Consider the following 20461-nt stretch of genomic DNA (forward strand, 5'->3'; position numbering starts at 1 on the left):
CCATTTTTATCAACAGAACATCTGATTAAAAAAACGCACACAGGGCTTCCCTGGTGGCGCAGTGGTTGAGAGTCCGGTCCGCCTGCCGATGCAGGGGACATGCGTTCGTACCCCAGTCTGGGAAGATCCCACATGCCGCGAAGCGGCTGGGCCCGTGAGCCATAGCCGCTGAGCCTGCGCGTCCGGAGCCTGTGCTCCGCAACGGGAGAGGCCACAACCGTGAGAGGCCCGCGTACCGCAAAAAAAAAAAAAAAAACGCATACACACCCACAAAAAAGCTGCCCAGCTCTCTGAAACATTTCTGCATCCCTCCAAGGTTCTGCTAATACTGAAGAAGCTGCGGGTGTATTCTGTAGCATGTGATTATTTTAAAAGAAATTCCATCCGTCAATAAGCATTTTCTGGACATCTTCTATGAGCATAGCACGGATGCTAAAAGCTATGGAGAAAACCAAGAAGCAGGGCTGGCTCAGCCCTCCGGAGCGCTCATTTCATTTGGAGGCTGGGGACAAGATTTAACGCTCGTAGAACAGTTGGGCAGAGTGATATGCTGTGCTATGGGTGGGAAGCGTGGTGGCGATCTGGACAGGACAGGAATTGGCTGGTCTATCGCCCCCGCAGGACTGAAAGCTCCTTTGAGAGAAGAGATTAGATTGTGCCTTCTTCGTCTTTCTAGTCACCTCTATCCAACTTCCTGTTTCTCCTCTGGGCCCCTCCCCCAATTCTCCCCAGAAATAACATCAGGCTTGGACACAGTAAGCACTGTAATAAATAAATAAACTCCCATGGACCTCCATTTCCTCACCAGTTGCCTTATTGAGATTTTTAAGTTTTCAACCATATGTTGCTACTGCCCCCATGGTGTGTGCGGGTTTTCTTTCTTCATTTTGGGAGTCTCGTCTCAGCTCTCATTTCTCAGATTTACAGCCATAAACGCCCTTCACCTCACCAGGGGCAGGTGAACTTATTTTAGCAGGCCCAGTCTTTCTCTTTTTTATGTTTTTAATTTTTATTTTGTATTGGAGCATGGTTCATTAACAATGTTGTGTTAGTTTCAGATGTACAGCAAAGTGATTCAGTTATACATATACATGTATTTATTCTTTTTCAAATTCAAGCCCATTCCTGGGCATATATCCGGAGAAAAACATGGTTCAAAAGGTCCAGTCTTGGGGCTTCCCTGGTGGTGCAGTGGTTGAGAGTCCGCCTGCCGATGCAGGGGACACGGGTTCGTGCCCCAGTCCGGGAAGATCTCACATGCTGCGGAGCAGCTGGGCCCGTGAGCCATGGCCGCTGAGCCTGCGCGTCCGGAGCCTGTGCTCCGCAACGGGAGAGGCCACAATAGTGAGAGGCCCGCGTACAGCAAAAAAAAAAAAAAAGTTCAGTCTTTCTATCTGCAGGCACAGTCCCAGCTGTACAAGCCCCAAGACAAGGTTTTCCTGCTGCCTGCAGAGCACAGGCAGCCTCATAGGCAAGATGGAGGGATCCCAGCAGCACTTCGCACATCTCCCTCTCTGCCCTTCATCAGCTATTGTATTGTGACCACACAACTAATCTCTCATACCAGGAAATCTATGAGAGTGAAAGGAGGGTGCTGATATGAAGAGAAGCTGAAATTTCCCCCAAGTAGAGGAAGTTAAGAAGCAGCGATGCAGTTAGCCTATGGGCCAGGTCATCCTCATGAACACTGCACCTTGCTGGGGTGATGTCTAGTGTTAGAATAGAATGGAAGCCCAGGATTCAAGTGTCCGTGAGCCCAATTAATACAGGGCATGTGCCCCCAAAACTTGGCTGGATGACATGAAAAATTGTCACCAATTTTATGTGTGAAGCACAGACACACATGAGATACATAGGCAGATACCCTTCTGCAGTATTAAAATTTCAGGAAGGGGAATGTGGTTAGGAGAAACTGACTTAAAAACAATCAATAATGAAAAAAAACCTGAGAAACAATGATATAAAGGAATGCCCCAGGTTGAAGGCCAAGAAATAACAGGCACTTGGAAGAATAGTGGGTGTTAAATCCATAGGGTCTGAGATTAAAAAGAAAGAAATGTTTGTGTAACTAAAGACGAATGGCAGGCAGGGCTTGAGAAAGTGAGCGGCCTCCACACAGGTGGCCTCGGGGAAGCTACATCTTGGGACAGGGACAGGTTTCCATTTAAGTAGAATCTTTTAAATCTTCTGTAAAGATTGAGTACATGGCATGTTTGCTGTAGAATGAGGTTTCAATGGAATTGGGTGACGGCTAAATCCAAATAGCTATCGTCTTTCATAAATGTTGTAGTAACTGAAATGTTGCTCTTATACAACCAGGTGGCTGCTGAAATTCATCAGAGACTCATGGAAGAAGAAAAAGAAAACCAGACAGCAGATGCAAAAGAAAAACCTCCTCAGGTAGCTGCAAATAAAAAAGTGAAAAAGGAGCCGCCCAAGAAAAAAAAAGACAAAAAAGGAAAAGGTATTCATGGCTTTAGCGTCCAGAACCCTGGATGCTTAACCTCCCCTTGGTGGAGAACAAGCACTTAACCAGGCACATGAGCCTCTGAGCTACTAGAATGCTGTTCATTAGGTTTTACTTCGAGACCCAGTCTTCTGTGAGCCGTAGTGTTAGCTGGCAAACATTCTCCATGCCAGCGTTTATCCGAACAGCCAAGTGTATCCAGGGTGAAATAAATCTCAAAGATAGTTTTGAACATGTGAAAAGAACTCCAAGATGACACTATGTAATCTGAAAAGTGTGTGCAAGGGGGCTGACACTGGCTGCCTTGATCAAGAAAGGGTTAAAAGCTAATTCTGAGTATGTAAGTTTCAGGTTTAATTCAGGTTTCAGGTTTCATTCAAGCAAGTCCTCTCCTGGAGGCCTCCTACCTAAAACTCAGCCTCAGAGGCACGATGGAATGAAAAGGGGAAAGGGTGGGCTCTACCACAAACATTACCCTGGCCTCTGAATGTTTCCACTTGTACATTTTTGCAGCGACTTGAGGCAAGAGAGGAAGAGAGGGAAGCACATGAGCAAAAGTCCTTCCACTGATCAGTTGCTCCTGATGTGTTTGTTAGGCCTCTGACATGTGGAACATGATGAGGATGGGTACTAAGGACACAGTGATAAACCTAAAAAAACAGAAACGTGGTCCCTGCCCTGATAGGACTGTAGTCTAATGGCAGAGACAGACATGTGACCGGTCATTGTTCTTTATGGCGGAGGTAGAGGTCCCTGGAGAGCGCAGTTATCTCACTCCATCTGAGGGGTAGAAAATGCTTTCCAGATGGAGTCCATCCAAGCAGCTAGAGTAGGAGTTAAGACAAAGCCCTCAGGATGGGGGTTGGGGGAGGTGGTGACCCCTGAAACCAAGGAAAGGGTAGCCCCACAGTAAAGAACAGGCGACCTTGGTCCATTTCAGATGGGGAACATAAAGGAAATAAGCAGCGTTTGAAGGAAGTGCTTCCATTTACTTTAGTGGAATAATTGGTTGGGTCCAATCTCTTAATTTTACAGATGTTAAAACAGAAACCCAGAGAGATTAAGGGCTCTTTCATCTGTAATTTATTCTTACCGTTCACTATTGAAATTAACACATCTTATTATAATTTCTTTGTTTACATTTGTCTTCTTCCCAAAATTTGAACCCCTTGAGATCAGACCTTCAAGAAAGATTTATTGAACTAAGTAGAATAGTACAAGCTGGGCCTGCAGCTAGAATCTCACTGCCATTTCTTACGGGCAAATTCTCAAACACTGACAAATTTTTTTTTTAATTTATTTTATTTTTTGGCTGCGTTGTGCCTTTTGTTGCTGCCCATGGGCTTTTCTCTAGTTGTGGTGAGCAGGGGCTTCTCTTGTTGCGGAGCACGGGCTCTAGGCACGCAGGCTTTGGTAGTTGTGGCTCGCGGGCTCTAGAGCACAGGCTCAGTAGTTTTGGCACACGGGCTTAGTTGCTCCGCGGCATCTTCCCAGACCAGGGCTCGAACTCGTGTCCCCTGCATTAGCAGGTGGATTCTTAACCACTGCGCCACCAGGGAAGCCCAAACACTGATGAATTCTTATTTTCTAATTCTCGTGTGTAATCATTAAAGTACTTGTATTTAAGCACTAGTTAAAAGACAATGAAGTAGATACGAATTCTTGACCATCAGCTACATTTCCACCTATCTGCTTGAGGTTATTCTCTGATCTTCTCTTGATGAGGACCTGGGAAACACTTGGCCAATACAAGTATCCCTTGTGAAGTGGTACTTCTCCAGGTGGCCAACGCTATGTCGGGGTTTGCTAATTTCTGTCCCCAAACACTAAATTGCATCCTCTTTGGTGTCTGTAACCCTGTCTGCATGAGCCACACACCTCATTTTTCCATGATGCTAGACGAATGGGGTATTATTATATGTGTCCAGCCAGACACCACATCGAGAATTCTCAAGGAAAGATTATCAATATTTCATCACTCACACTGTCTGGACCAGGGTCTCTCCTTTCCAAATCACCAGACATGTGTCACCCTACACACTTCACTTTGTACTCATTTTATCCAAGTCCCTTCGTGTACCCTTGTATGTTGGCAGGTAACTCAGCACGTTTCATTGCCCTTTCAGGTAAATCCCCACCTATGGCAGAAACCACTCCTGTAATAGTAACAGCAGAGGAGGCTGAAGAAATGGAAATAAAAAACAAACTGAGGCTCAGAATAAAGGAAGAGCATCTTGCTGCCCTGCAATTTGAAGGTAGCAATTGGAAAGAACTAAGATGATACTTTTAAGTAGAAAACAGACCAGTAGGCAAACAGCCCCTGGCTGGCTTTTGTCTATGAGGACACAAAGCAAACTAACTGAAAGGTACAACATTCAGTTGGCTGTTTTCATGTGACCGTATGAAGACTAGATCTGACTGTCTTATGACTGTCTGCTGGGATCTCAAAAAGGGAATTTGAGAAGAGGTTAGGAGAGCACCAGCAGTAATTAAAATCTCAAAGAAAAGAAACAAAAGCAGTATTTTAGACTTGGTGTGATTTTACAGGCTGAAAGAAAGCTTGGGGCTACCTAAGGAGGTCCTTCTATATTATAATAAGAATAATTTAGGCCTCTCATTAGGAAGGTAAACCCTGACTAAAGGCTAACGGGTCCTGAAAGTGAGTTCTTGGGAGCAGGGGCCACAGAGGAGCCAGTCATAGATCGATAATGTTCAAGGGGCTCCTTCTCTAAAGAGAGCAACAATTTTACAAGACATAGTCTTCTTCTGGCTCTTCCAGTTGTCATATAATAAATTCAAAATGGAATTTGAAAAGATCAAGAAATTGAGCCAAAGTATCCTGATTGGAAAGAAACCATGGTCAATAAACTAGATGTCAAAACCATAAAAATGCAGCATTGGGTAAGCTGGGACCCATTAACTACTCAAACAATTAACTACTAAAGATGCTTTCCATCCCTTGCTTCTCTCCTTTTCTCCCTCTCTCCATCCTCCTACCACCTGCTTTCATAATTCCAAGAGTAAAATCTGAAGGATGTTGAACACAGGAAGTCAGGACACATGCTTGTCCCGTTGCCTGTCCCCACATCTGCATTCAGTAGCTAAGTATGCTTCATCCTTCAGTTCATTCTATATGTGGCCCCTAGTGTAGCTAAACTCACTCATTTATATAGTAAATGTTTACTGAGTTTCTACTATATGCCAGGTCCTGTAGTAGTTGAAAGAAATACACACATATATATACAAAACAACAAACAAAAATAAAATCCAATCTAGAGGAAGAGAAATGCAAACAATCACTTATAATATGTTGTGATATTGGAATTAGGCGGACAGGACAAAGGAAGCATGGCGGGAGTCAAGAAAGACTTCTGAACAGATGAATTCATGCTTGAGAAGAACTGAAAGAAAGTGGGAAATGTGCACAGGGGACAGCGGGGGCAGGGAAGGGGGAGGAGAGCTAGGTGACTAGTGGGGATTAGCTGTGGAGTCTGAGGCACATTCTGGGAAGGAGTGATCAGGGAGGTGGAGGGTCGCATAGACCCTGCCCAGAAAGTTACATTTCCCTTATGGCGACTGGGAGCTAGTGAAGAATTCTGAGCAGAAAGCACCTGTGAGCACGTGCGCAGGTGAGCTGGGTTACTCTGGGGCGGGTGGAAGTGGATTTGGATTTAAGGTGGGGAAAGGAGTTTGGAGAAAGCAGGACGGAGGCGGTTGCTGTAGTTGAGGCGAGACATAAAGCAGTGCCCAATTGTGGTGATAGAAAAAGCAAGGAAGAAAGATTGGACAGATATTTTAGAGGAAAATCCACAGACCTCGTTGTGTGCCCAGAGCATCAATGGGCGCTGGGACCACGGGCTTCACCCTCCTGTCACCTGTGCTGAGAAGGATGATGGCGTCGCCTTCCCAAGGTTCTAAGACGGGAGATCCAGAGACTTAGTACCCTCCCCCTTTTTGAAATTCAGAAATTATCTATTTGTGTTTTCCCATTCCAATTTATCAAAGGGTATATTGCAATAAAGTGCAATTACGTGTAAAGCTGAATTATAGTTTTGGTTTAAATAAACTGTCTAACCATACATTGCTTTGTTTCTAAGATGGATAGGGTATAGTTATCCATACTGGTATATCAAGTGTATGCCTAAAGTTTCACAGACTAAAGCGTAATTGGTTTAAAATTGAATTTGGCTAATCAGAAAATGCATGACATATAAAACGTGTAAAAAATGTTTGTTTCTCTTTTTAAATAGAGATAGCTGCACAGTTCAGACTTGAACTGATCAAGGTAAAAACACTGGCTTTCCTGGAAGAGTTAGTAACAAAGGCAGTTGAGGTATATAAACTCATGGAAAAGTGGCTCGGTGAGAGGTACTTGAATGAAATGTCCAGGTAAAGTACTGCGTGCCTTTTTAAAATATTTACTTTGTTAATTCCTGAAGACCAAAATTGACAAAGATTTTTAAGGTGTTTACAAACTTGAATTACATTTACAAATGGAAATGTTAACCTTTCGGGAAATCACCTATGCATTTGTGTTGCCTCTTTTTAACAATAGTAAGTCATGCATCAAAGGGCACTATTGCACATTATTTATGAATTTGGTTCTCACACTGCTCAGTGAGGACCTTAGTTTACAAGATAAAAGTATAAGCAATTTAAAAACATTTTTTAGAAGTAGTATAATGTTTCATATCTTTCTAATGCCAGACTTATTAGTCAGGGCCAATGAATGGGAGATGAAATCATTCACAGGAATGTTTTACCCGTTAGGCTGATTCCCTTGTGAAGCCAGTTCTACTTTTCTGTTGGGTTCCAAAGCCTTTCCAGATCCTCATTACTAGTGAGGGACAGCAAGTCTCATCCTCTTAATTCTCCCCTGAAAGGCATAAAGAGGCAGCTCAGCAGGGCAGAAACAGCCCTCAATGGAGAGTCAGGAAACCTGATGGTCCAGGAGATGGAGAATCTCTCCTTGTCCACATATTACAGCATGCCTAACCACTTCGGGCCCCATAGGCCTCATCTGTAAAAGAAAGCACTCCAACCAGGCTATTTTAAAGGTTTCTACTAGATCTAGATTCTGTGATACACTGCAGTTTGCAATAAACATTTACTGAAAATTTGGAAGTTGTGGCATACACAGTATACAAATGGCAACTTTCTCAGAAGCAACATCGGCCAGCTAGAAGACGGTTGTTAGGGTTTGTTTTCTCCAGTCCTTGTCTCAAAATGAAAGTTCTGTCGTAAAATCCTCAGCCTAGTTGTTTGTATCTGTTGCTCTGTAGTAAAACACACACACACACACCCCTCGGCCTGGTAACCTCACTGCAGTAGTGCATAAAATACTTTGTCCGGCACTCATCAGTGTTGTGAAGCAGTGAGGTTCAGCTCTGTTCTCTGCCTGCTGCCTACAAATGAAAGCATATCTTCTTCATTCTTAGGGTTCACGGCGCCCATCCTTGTGGCCACATCAAGAGGCACGTGGCCAAGTTTCTTTTTTTTTTATCAGATGAACTCGTATTTCTCAGATTTATTTTGTGCGTGTGTGTGAGGTCAGATATATATATATATATCTGACCTCTGAATATGGCCACAAGAAATTAAAACCTAGGACTGTCAAGCTATGCTTTCTCTTTTGGTTCTTGCAAAAATTCTCCAGTGATAAGAAGAAAAAGAAATAGTGCGACCTAGCAGATCCCTTTGAACTTCAAATCCCACTTTCCATTTTCATGGGATTTCCCTAGCCGCCCCCCCACCGCCGCCGCCCGCCCTTTCTGAGAAGGTTACTCTTGGTAACCTTCCACTAGATGGCGCACTGATTTTGCTGTGCTGGTTCTGGCTGGGTGTCTACATTTGGAGTCCCTCCTCACTCAGGGCTACAAGCTCTGTAGCTATCCAGTGCCCTTTTCCTTTGCTTCCAGCACGTAAACACCATCAAACAAAAAGTACCTGGATAATACAGACTATATGGACACTCACAAATACAGTATGCTGGAATTAAATTCCAGACTGTCTTTTGAAAGAAAGTGACTAATATATATTTTTTTAATTTTCAGTATACAAATATTTGGTGTTCCAGAGTTATATAAAAGCAGATTAAATATGCATTTTTCTGCCATGTTCAATCTTTATTGCAAGACATAAATAAGATTGTTTCTGTAATACAGTAATATTGTACTTATGTATTAAATTTCTATGGCCTTTAAAGTGGCCTTTAATTAAGGCCATAACTATAATCCCCAGTACAGCCTAAATCTATGCCCTATGTGGTTTCACATGAATAACCATAAGGTATGGAGTTGTGTGTTTTTGGCTCCATTGCAAAGATGAGGAAATCAGAGAGCTTGAGTCATTTCCCAAGGACCCATGGCTGGAGAGGGGTCTGCAATGAGAGCTCAGGTTCCAGGGCTCTTCCCACTGCACCACAAGGTTCTGAACTACTGCTGCCTATACCACATGATTTAGCTGGGAATTGTTATTCTCTGTGAAGATAGCAAAGCAATTTATGGGTTATCTCGTCAGAGTCCACTCTGTCAAATGTGTCTTCAATAACATCAAACCCCTTGTTATAAAGTTAGAGAAAAGCCACTTTTCTAGACATCCATTATCAAATTTGATTCACTTTACATACAATTTGTCCCAATTCTAAATAAATGTGTTATTCTAACAGTCATATTTTACAGGCTTTTCTGTCATATAACTTTATTCTGGTTCATACTTAAAATTAATATATCTATTGACATAATCATTTATATAGTAAAATATGTTCTAATACTAATAAAACCATTTTAGTGGAGTCTCTTTTTGCTCAACTTTGTATAAAATGTGTAACTCTTAGCCCTGAACGAGCATGTATTTTATTTCTAATCTACATTTATTTATTTATACCCTGCTTTTTTACAAACAGCTTTGAGGAGAAATTAGGATTTTTTAATCATGCGGATTGAATTTTCTAGCTTAGCCAAATTTTCTAAATTTTCCAATGTGTTAACTCTGTGTGTATATCTAACAAGCAAACACTATTAATCTGATAGCATTTTTAATGGAGATAACCCTATTCATTTTTCCACTTTCAGTGTGGAAAAATTAACTGAGGTAGCTCGCTGTCACATTGAAACATCAACCAAAATTCAGAATGCACTTTATTTAGACCAAGAAGACTTCTGCATTAACGGCGATATAAAAGTCTTTCCAGACCTGTCTCCTCCAATACGCCCTCCACCTGTAGAAAGAGAAGAAAATGGCACCCTGACCATCGAACGGCTTGGCAATCTTCGGGATCAGTTCTTAGAGATAGCACCCAAAGGTAGGAAAAGTAATTATTATGAAAAGAGCACAAAATAAGGTTAAGATTAACCAGGATGGCCATCACCTGTCCACAAGTAAAACAGCCCTCTGGGATTGTGTGGCACTAAAACAAGCCCTTGTTTCATTCTAATTTATCTCATATTTGCTTCATACAACATAGATCTGAATTAAACAGAGCAAGACAGTGGTTAATACATTGGCAGTGCGGTGATCCTCATCCCTGGTAATTCTCCTCTCCTGCCCTCCCTGCCCCTGGCTGGCAGGTGGGTAAATTTGAGTATTACTCCGTCTGGCAGTTGAGAGACTGTCTTTGTGCATACTTCTAGTTTAAGTTCTGTGCTGGGATTCTGAGTTTGTGTTTCTGTCTCCCCCACTAGTCTGGGAAGGGAGACCAGGGAGTAGAGAATTTCCCTTTTATGTTTGCCTTTTCCCTCAATGTTTCATAGACCAACAGCAGAACCTTTGTCAACACATATTTGCTTGATTGATTAATTAATTAATCTGTTCACATGTAAGTGTACATGTTATTTTCTGCACACAAATTTTTGATTTCCTTCACATTTTATTATTATGGCTCTGTAGCATCTACACAGGCTTTTTTTTTTTAATTTGGGATCTTTCTACTTATAGATATTCATCAATGAATTCCATCAGTTGATAGCACAAGTAATTCTGAGAGAACATGTAGGATTATCATCTCCACTTTATAGGTCAGGATACTGAGTCACAAGCAGTTGAGAACTTGCCTATGGTCACATATCAATCAGGACTCTTCAGGTTCAAAGGTTTTGCCCCTTCTCACTAAACTAAGTTACCTCTCATAAAGAGGTTTATCTTCTAACGTCTCCTACTTACTGGAAAAACCATTACTTTTCCCTAGAGAATAGTCAACTGACATTTGTCTAGTACTAACACAACTTCACTTTCATAATGGTTATACTTCACTTATTTTTTTAAAGTTCAGTTATCCCAGAAAACCACATTAGATCTCATTAGTCAAAAGAGTATTACCTTACTTTAAGTCTGAAGACTTCCTTGCTAAGCCCAGTGGGTGAAACAGATGTAAACATTTCCCTGGGTAGACCCCTGCCCTAGCAAGTGTCACCTCATCTAATCAGCTTGAGTGGGACTACACCTCCAAGATATAAAGGCACACACTACAGCAGTGGATGAACACCAACTCAGGTTGGCAACATTTAGGCAGGAAGCAGCTGGTCAAAAAGATATGGCCATCAGCTGGTACAGGAAAAAAATCTCAGTTGTATAAAGCCAGCTCATGAAATCCCTTCAGTCTTTCAGTCAGGTAGATTCCATCCTCTTTCCCTTTGTGTGGGCTTACAGTGTCTTTTTATTATGTATTTCCTTCTTCAAAGTTGCTTTTGCTCTTCATTTTATCCATATTGTTTACATATAAAATAAGAAGACGTATATGAAGTATAATTTGCTTTAATCCTAAACTAGGGTGACTAGAAGCTGGTCAAAATTTAAAGTTTTGGTGAGCATTTGAGTAGGAAAATTATCAACCACTCATAATCCCTTTCAGAAAGGACCTTAGTATTCATGGCGATAATCGTAATACATTCTTGGGTCCAACCTTGAAATCAGAGTTTGAATTTCAATTAAAAGTTTAAACATAAATTACAAATATCAGCTATAACTTGACATACGTATGTCTTAGAAGATTAACTCTAGAAACCGTTGAGACTAAAAGATGTCAACTGACACATTTATCTATTTTCAGAGTTTGGTAGCATACAACGGCTTTCAAAGTATGATAGGAAGAGGAAGGAAGGGAGAAGAAAGAAAGGGAGGTAAAGGAGAAGGGTGATAATTATGTATAAATATACATTTTAAAAGTAGGTGTAAAAGGAAAACCACTTGCCCTAGGGACTTAGAGTGTAATTTGAAAAGGCAAGCAAAGAAGAAGAAAGTATAAACTTCTATCTAGGTGCTCCTCTGGAACAGAATCTGAACTTGATAAAAGTGCTCAAGAATGCAAAGCAAAGGTGAATCAGTGTGCAATGAGGTTGGTCAGGAAAATTGTGCGGAAAAACACCTCGGAGGGAGGAATTGAAAGAAGTAAAGAGTGACTGGATGTCAAGGATACAGAGGATATTTAAAGTTGGGGGAATGGCCACCAGAAAATGTGTAGGTTTGCGGCTTGAGTATGGATGTTTGAGGAAGGGTCAGGGACCTCTCTGCTTCTCCCTCCCCAGTTGCATGAACTGCAGGAAAACAGATGCAGAGGTCAGCTCTGTCTGGGGAACCACCTCCAGCCGCCCAATCTAGAGAATTATGCAGATTTAGGAATAATTGTTGTAGTTAACACAGAATTGACAAAGCTATACAATACTGTGGGATTTGGGGATCCTGATAGTACAAAATGAGTTACGATCTATAAGCAAAGAGTTTAAACCCTTTTCTTTGTTATTGGCTCAGTTATACTATTTGAAAATATATATATTGCATATGGCACTTTTTAAATACATGTAAAATACTTAGCACAGTATCAGGGGATCTATCAATAGAAATAATATTCATTGTCATCATTTTTCTAATGTATAAAAGGAAGGCAAAGTAATAATCATTCCATTTTCTGGATCCCAGAGTCACAGAATTAGAGGTTCTCTGATGACATCTTAGAAGTCAGGCAGCAAATGTTAATGTTACCCCTCCCTGAGGAAGTCCAATGATTACCACTCACTCCTTCTCCCAGTTTCCCTGGCCCCAAAAACATCCTTTGACTTGAGTCTTTCTTATTCATTCTTGTTAAAGGATACACACCAATCCATCTTTTACATGAAGTGTTTGTCATATTCCTTCCAAGAATTAGAAAACAATCTTTTACGATACATCCCATGGTATTTACCCTAGAAATCTACAATTTCAGAAGACGATCTTAGTTGAAGTAATAACAATTTTGAAAGTATAGAGCAACTGGCTGCAAGTAGTACATTTCTAAATGTGGAATCCTATAGAACTTGCTGCTTGAACTTGAAAATTGCTGCTATTTCTAAGCCAAGAAGTGTGAGCATTTTCTTACACTGTTTCACATATTTCAATTTAACCTATGATATTTAAGATGCAAACTTCAAGCTCACTAAAATATATTAAAATATGGTGAATAGATGAATTTTTTTCTAGGAAACAACATACATATTTGAATATAACAATCATTATGATACTAAGCCCAAAGTAAGATTTTCTTTTTAGCAAATTTACAAGGAGTATCAATGCGATTAAGTTATATTTTGTTCCCTTTAATTATGCTACATAAACAAAATTATTCAGAGAAATGAATAATCTTTCATTAAAACAAATGACTGAATACATACTTGTGAGTAACTAGTATCAAGATATTAATGGAGAAGATTGGTTCAAGATGGTAGAGTAGAAGGACATGCACTCACTCCATCTTGTGAGAGCACCGGAATCACAACTAACTGCTGAACAATCATTGACAGGAAGACACTGGAACTCACCAAAAAAGATACCCCACATCCAAAGACAAAGGAGAAGCTGCAGTGAGATGGTAGGAGGAGCACAATCACAATAAACTCAAATCCCATAACTGCTGGGCGGGTGACTCACAAACTGGAGAACAATTATACCACAGAAGTCCACCCACTGGAGTGAATGTTCTGAGCCCCACATCAGGCTTCCCAACCTGGGGGTCCGGCAGCAGGAGGAGGAATTCCCAGAGAATCAGACTTTGAAGGCTAGCGGGATTTGATTATAGGACTTCGACAGGACTGGGGGAAACAGAGACTCCACTCTTGGAGGGCACACACAAAGTAATGTGCACATCAGGAACCAGGGGGAAGGAGCAGTGACCCCATAGGAGACTGAACCAGACCTACCTGCTAGTTTTGGTGGGTGTCCTGCAGAGGTGTGTGGTGGCTGTGGCTCACCATGGGGACAAGGACACTGGCAGCAGAGGTTCTAGGAAGTACTCCTTGGCATGAGCCCTCCCAGAGTCCACCATTAACCCCACCAAATATCCTGTAGCCTCCAGTGCTGGGTTGCCTCAGGCCAAACAACCAACAGGGAGGGAACTCAGCCCCACCCATCAGCAGACGAGTGGATTAAAGTTTTTCTGAGCTCTGCCCACAAGAGCAACACCCAGCTCTACCCACTATCAGTCCCTCCCATCAGCAAGCTGCACAAGCCTCTTAGATAGCCTCATCCACCAGAGGGCAGACAGCAGAAGCAAGAAGAACTACAGTCCTGCATCCTGTGGAACAAAAACCACAGTCACAGAAAGAGAGACAAAATGAAAAGGCAGAGGACTATGTACCAGATGAAGGAATAAGAAAAAACCCAAGAAAAACAATTAAATGAAGTGGAGATAGGCAACCTTCCAGAAAAAGAATTCAGAATAATGGTAGTGAAGATGATTCAGGACCTTGGAGAAAGAATGGAGGCAAAGATCGAGAAGATGCAAGACATGTTTAACAAAGACCTAGACCTAGAATTAAAGAACAAACACCTAGAAGAATTAAAGAACAAATAAATATAAACAATACAATAACTAAAATGAAAAATACACTAGAAGGACTCAATAGTAGAATAACTGAGGCAGAAGAACGGCTGAGTGACCTGGAAGAGAGAATTGAGGAATTCACTGCTGTGGAAGATAATAAAGAAAAAAGAATGAAAAGAAATGGAGACAGCCTAAGAGACTTCTGGGACAACATTAAACACACCAACATTCACATTATAGGGATCCCAGAAGGAGAAGAGAGAGAGAAAGGACCTGAGAAAATATTTGAATAGATTATGGTTGAAAACTTCCCTAACATGGGAAAGAGAATAGCCACCCAAGTCCAGGAAGCACAGAGAGTCCCAGGCAGGACAAACCCAAGGAGAAACATGCCAAAACACATAGTAATCAAACTGACAAAAATTAAAGACAAACAAAAATTATTAAAAGCAACAAGGGAAAAATGACAAATAACATACAAGGGAACTCCCATAAGATTAACAGCTGATTTCTCAGCAGAAACTCTACAAGACAGAGGGAGTGGCACGATATATTTAAAGTGATGAAAGGAAATAACCTACAACCAAGATTACTCTACCCAGCAAGGATCTCATTCAGATTCGATGGAGAAATCAAAAGCTTTACAGGCAAGCAAAAGCTACGAGAATTCAGCACCACCAAACCAGCTCTACAACAAATGCTAAAGGAACTTCTCTAAGTGGGAAACACAAGAGAAGAAAGGGACCCACAAAACCAAAACCATAACAATTAAGAAAATGGTAATAGGAACATACATACCAATAATTACCTTAAATGTGAATGGATTAAATGCTCCAGCCAAAAGACACAGGCTCGCTGAATGGATACAAAGACAAGACCCATATATAGGCTGTCTCCAAGAGACCCACTTCAGACCTAGGGAAACATACTGACTGAAAGTGAGGGGATGGAAAAAGATATTCCATGCAAATGGAAACCAAAAGAAAGCTAGAGTAGCAATACTCATATCAGATAAAATAGACTTTAAAATAAAGAACATTACAAGAGACAAGGAAGGACACTACATAATGATCAAGGGATCAATCCAAGAAGAAGATATAACAATTACAAATATATATGCACCCAACATAGAAGCACCTCAATACATAAGGCAAATACCAACAGCTATAAAAGAGGAAATCGACAGTAATGCAATAATAGTGGGGGACTTTAACATCTCACTTACACCAATGGACAGATCATCCAGACAGAAAATTAAAAAGGAAACAAAAGCTTTAAATGACACAATAGACCAGATAGATTTAATTGATATTTATAGAACATTCCATCCAAAAACAGCAGATTACACTTTCTTCTCAAGTGCACGTGGAACATTCTCTAGGATAGATCACATCTTGGGTCACAAATCAAGCCTCAGTAAATTTAAGAAAATTAAAATCATATCAAGCATCTTTTCTGACCACAACACTATGATATTAGAAATAAATTACAGGGAAAAAATGTAAAAAACACAAACACATGGAAGATAATGCACTACTAAATAACCAAGAGATCACTGAAGAAATCAAAGAGGAAATAAAAAAATATGTAGAGACAAATGACAATGAAAACACGATGATCCAAAACCTATGGGATGCAGCAAAAGCAGTTCTAAGAGGGAAGTTTATAGCAATACAATCCTACCTCAAGAAACAAGAAAAATCTCAAATAAACAGTCTAACCTTACACCTAAAGGAAGTAGAGAAAGAAGAACAAATAAAACCCGAAGTTAGGAGAAGGAAAGAAATCATAAAGATCAAAGCAGAAATAAATAAAATAGAAACAAAGAAAACAATAGCAAAGATCAATAAAACTAAAGGCTGGTTCTTTGAGAAGATAAACAAAATTTATAAACCTTTAGCCAGACTTATCAAGAAAAAGAGGGAGAGGACTCAAATCAATAAAATTAGAAATGAAAAAGAAGTTACAACAGACACTGCAGAAATACAAAGCATCCTAAGAGACTACTACAAGCAACTCTATGCCAATAAAATGACAACCTGAAAGAAATGAACAAATTCTTAGAAAAGTATAACCTTCCGAGACTGAACCAGGAAGAAATAGAAAATATGAACAGACCGATCACAAGTAATGAAATTGAAACTGTGACTTAAAATCTTCCAACAAACAAAAGTCCAGGACCAGATGGCTTCACAGGTGAATTCTATCAAACATTTAGGGAAGAGCTAACATCCATCCTTCTCAAACTCTTCCAAAAAGTTGAAGAGGAAGGAATACTCCCAAACTCATTCTACAAGGCCACCATCACCCTGATACCAAAACCAGACAAAGAAACTACAAAAAAAGAAAATTACAGACCAATATCACTGATGAATATAGATGCAAAAACCCTCAACAAAATATTAGCAAACAGAATCCAAAAGTACATTAAAAGGGTCATACACAATGATCAAGTGGGACTTATCCCAGGAATGCAAGGATTCTTCAATATATGCAAATCAATCCATGTGATACACCATATTAACAAATTGAAGAATGAAAACCATATGATCATCTCAATAGATGCAGAAAAAGCTTTTGACAAAATTCAACACCTATTTATGATAAAAACTCTCCAGAAAGTGGGCATAGAGGGAACCTACTTCATAATAAATGTCATATATGACAAACCCAGAGCAAACATCATTCTCAATAGTGAAAAACTAAAAGCATTTCCTCTAAGATCAGGAACAAGACAAGGATGCCCACGCTCGCCACTCTTATTCAACATAGTTTTGGAAGTCCTAGCCATGGCAATCAGAGAAGAAAAAGAAATAAAAGGAATACAAATTGGAAAAGAAGAAGTAAAACCATCACTGTTTGCAGATGACATGATACTATACATAGATAATCCTAAAGATGCCACCAGAAAACTAGTAGAGCTAATCAATCAATTTGGTAAAATTGCAGGATACAAAATTAATGCACAGAGATCACTTGCATTCCTATACACTAACAATGAAAGATCAGAAAGAGAAATTAAGGAAAACATGTTATTCACCATTGCAACCAAAAGAATAAAATACCTAGGAATAAACCTATCTAAGGAGGTAAAAGACCTGTACTCAGAAAACTATAATACACTGATGAAAGAAATCAAAGATGACTCAAACAGAGGGAGAGATATACCATGTTCTTGGATTGGAAGAATCAATATTGTGAAAATGACTGTATTACCCAAAGCACTCTACAGATCAATGCAATCCCTATCAAATTACCAATGGCATTTTTTACAGAACTAGAACGAAAAATCTTAAAATTTGTATGGAGACACAAAAGAAGCCAAATAGCCAAAGCAGTCTTGAGGGGAAGAAACAGAGCTGGAGGAATCAGACTCCCTGACTTCAGACTATACTACAAAGCTACAGTAATCAAGACAATATGGTACTGGCACAAAAACAGAAATATAGATCAATGGAACAGGATAGAAAGCCCAGAGATAAACCCATGCACCTATGGTCAACTAATCTATGACAAAGGAGACAAGAATATACAATGCAGAAAAGATAGTCTCTTCAATAAGTGGTGCTGGGAATACTGGACAGCTACATGTAAAAGAATGTAATTAGAACACTCCCTAACACCATACACAAAAATAAACTCAAAATGGATTAAAGACCTAAATGTAAGACTGGACACTATAAAACTCTTAGAGGGAAACATAGGAAGAACACTCTTTGACATAAATCTCAGCAAGATCTTTCTTGGCCCACCTCCTAGAGTAATGGAAATAAAAACAAAAATAAACAAATGGGACCTAATGAAACTTAAAAACTTTTGCACAGTGAAGGAAACTATAACCAAGACAAAAAGACAACCCTCAGAATGGGAGAAAATATTTTCAAACGAAGCAACTGACAAAGGATTAATCTTCAAAATATACAAGCAGCTCATACAGCTCAATATCAAAAAACAAACAACCCAATCCAAAAATGGGCAGAAGACCTACATAGACATTTCTCCAGAGAAGATATACAGATTGCCAACAAACACATGAAAGGATGCTCAACATCACTAATCACTAGAGAAATGCAAATCAAAACTACAATGAGGTATTACCTTACACCAGTCAGAATACCCATCATCAAAAAATCTGTAAACAATAAATGCTGGAGAAGGTGTGGAGAAAAGGGAACCCTCTTGCACTGTTGGTGGGAGTGTAAATTGATACAGCCACTATGGAGAACAGTATGGAGGTTCCTTAAAAAATGAAAAATAGGGGCTTCCCTGGTGGCGCAGTGGTTGAGAGTCTGCCTGCCGATGCAGGGGACGTGGGTTCGTGCCCTGGTCTGGGAGGATCCCACATGCTGCGGAGCAGCTAGGCCTGTGAGCCATGGCCACTGAGCCTGTGCGTCCAGAGCCTGTGCTCCGCAGTGGGAGAGGTCACAACAGTGAGAGGTCCGCGTACCACAAAAAAAAAAAAAAAAACGAAAAATAGAACTACCATATGACCCAGCAATCCCACTACTGGGCATATACCCTGAGAAAACCGTAATTCAAAAAGAGTCATGTACCACAATATTCATTGCAGCTCTATTTACAATATCCAGGACATGGAAGCAACCTAAGTGTCCATCAACAGATGAATGGATAAAGAAGATATAGTACATATATGCAATGGAATATTACTCAGCCATAAAAAGAAATGAAATTGAGTTATTTGTAGTGAGTTGGATGGACCTAGACACTGTCATACAGAGTGAAGTAAGTCAGAAAGAGAAAAACAAATACCGTATGCTAACACATATATATGGAATCTAAAAAAAAAAATGGTTCTGAAGAACCTAGGGGCAGGACAGGAATAAAGACACAGACGTAGAGAATGGACTTGAGGACACGGGGAGGGGGAAGGGTAAGCTGTGAAGAAGTGAGAGAGTGGCATGGACATATATACACTACCAAATGTAAAATAGATAGCTAGTGGGAAGCAGCTGCGTAGCACAGGGAGATCAGCTTGGTGCTTTGTGTCCACCTAGAGGGGTGGGATAGGGAGGGTGGGAGGGAGCCGCAAGAGAGAGGAGATATGGTGATATATATATATGTATAGCTGATTCACTTTGTTATGCAGCAGAAACTAACACACCATTGTAAATCAATTATACTCCAATAAAGATTTAAAAAAAAAAAAAAGAAGTAAATAGCATCACACTGGAAAAGAAAAAAATAAAAGACACATGCACCCAATGTTCATTGCACCACTATTTACAATAGCCAGGTCATGGAAGCAACCTAAATGCCCATCAACAGACGAATGGGTAAAGAAGATGTGGTACATATACACACTGGAATATTACTCAGCCATAAAAAGGAACGAAACTGAGTCATTTGTAGAGACATGGATGGACCTAGAGACTGTCATACAGAGGGAAGTAAGACAGAAAGAGAAAAACAAATATCGTATATTAGTGCATATATGTGGAATCTATAAAAATGGTACAGATGAATCGTTTTGCAAGGCAGAAATAGAGACACAGATGTAGAGAACAAACGTATGGACACCAAGGGGGGAAAGGTGGTGGTGGGGTTTGGTGGGGGATGAACTGGGAGATTGGGATTGACATATATACACTAATATGTATAAAATAGATAACCAATAAGACACTGCTGTATAAAAAATATAAAATAAAATTCAAAAAATAAAAGGTATTAATGGAAAGAAGTAAAGCTTACGGAGTTTTCACTGAGTACTGGTTAGCCATATGAAAATTAAGTCTTCATTAAGATAGTCCTTACTGAAAACAATGGAAAATTAAAAATGTGTCGTATACTGTCAAATATAGTAGATAAGGAGTGCTTATATTCAGCACTCCTTTCCTTGTCAAATTCTGCCATTTGTCATGATTCTAAATCTCCTTTGGAAAAGGCAGTAATTAGACATAAAATACCATTTGTTGATTGTCACAAATATGCCATAAAAACTGACCTTATATGTGGTAATCACACAAGATTATGCAAAATGTAATGAAACAACTTATCATGCTTAGCATTTTTCTTGCCACCCAGCACAGATCTATACTTTAGAATTTTAGAAGTAGCTTAAGTAAGAGAGAGCCTAAATCACCAAGACATTCTTTCCACTGACTGCCCCAAGTATCATTCCCATGAGCATTGTCCCATCATAGAAGGGATTTAGCAAGTATTTTCAGAATTATGACAGTAGCCAATAT

General features: G+C 40.1%; 1 protein-coding gene across 1 annotated transcript in view; it reads left to right on the forward strand.

The window, feature by feature from the left end:
- Window positions 1–20461, forward strand: part of SPEF2 (sperm flagellar 2) — a 174360-nt gene that overhangs the window by 113404 nt on the left and 40495 nt on the right. The window contains 4 exon segments of the mRNA XM_029218282.1: window positions 2320–2464; window positions 4594–4722; window positions 6718–6856; window positions 9541–9770. Coding sequence (XP_029074115.1) covers window positions 2320–2464; window positions 4594–4722; window positions 6718–6856; window positions 9541–9770 — 643 coding nt within the window.

This window comes from Monodon monoceros, unplaced genomic scaffold (genome assembly GCF_005190385.1).
Source record: "Monodon monoceros isolate NGI ecotype Baffin Bay Population unplaced genomic scaffold, NGI_Narwhal_1 Super_Scaffold_12, whole genome shotgun sequence".
Lineage (NCBI taxonomy): Eukaryota > Metazoa > Chordata > Mammalia > Artiodactyla > Monodontidae > Monodon > Monodon monoceros.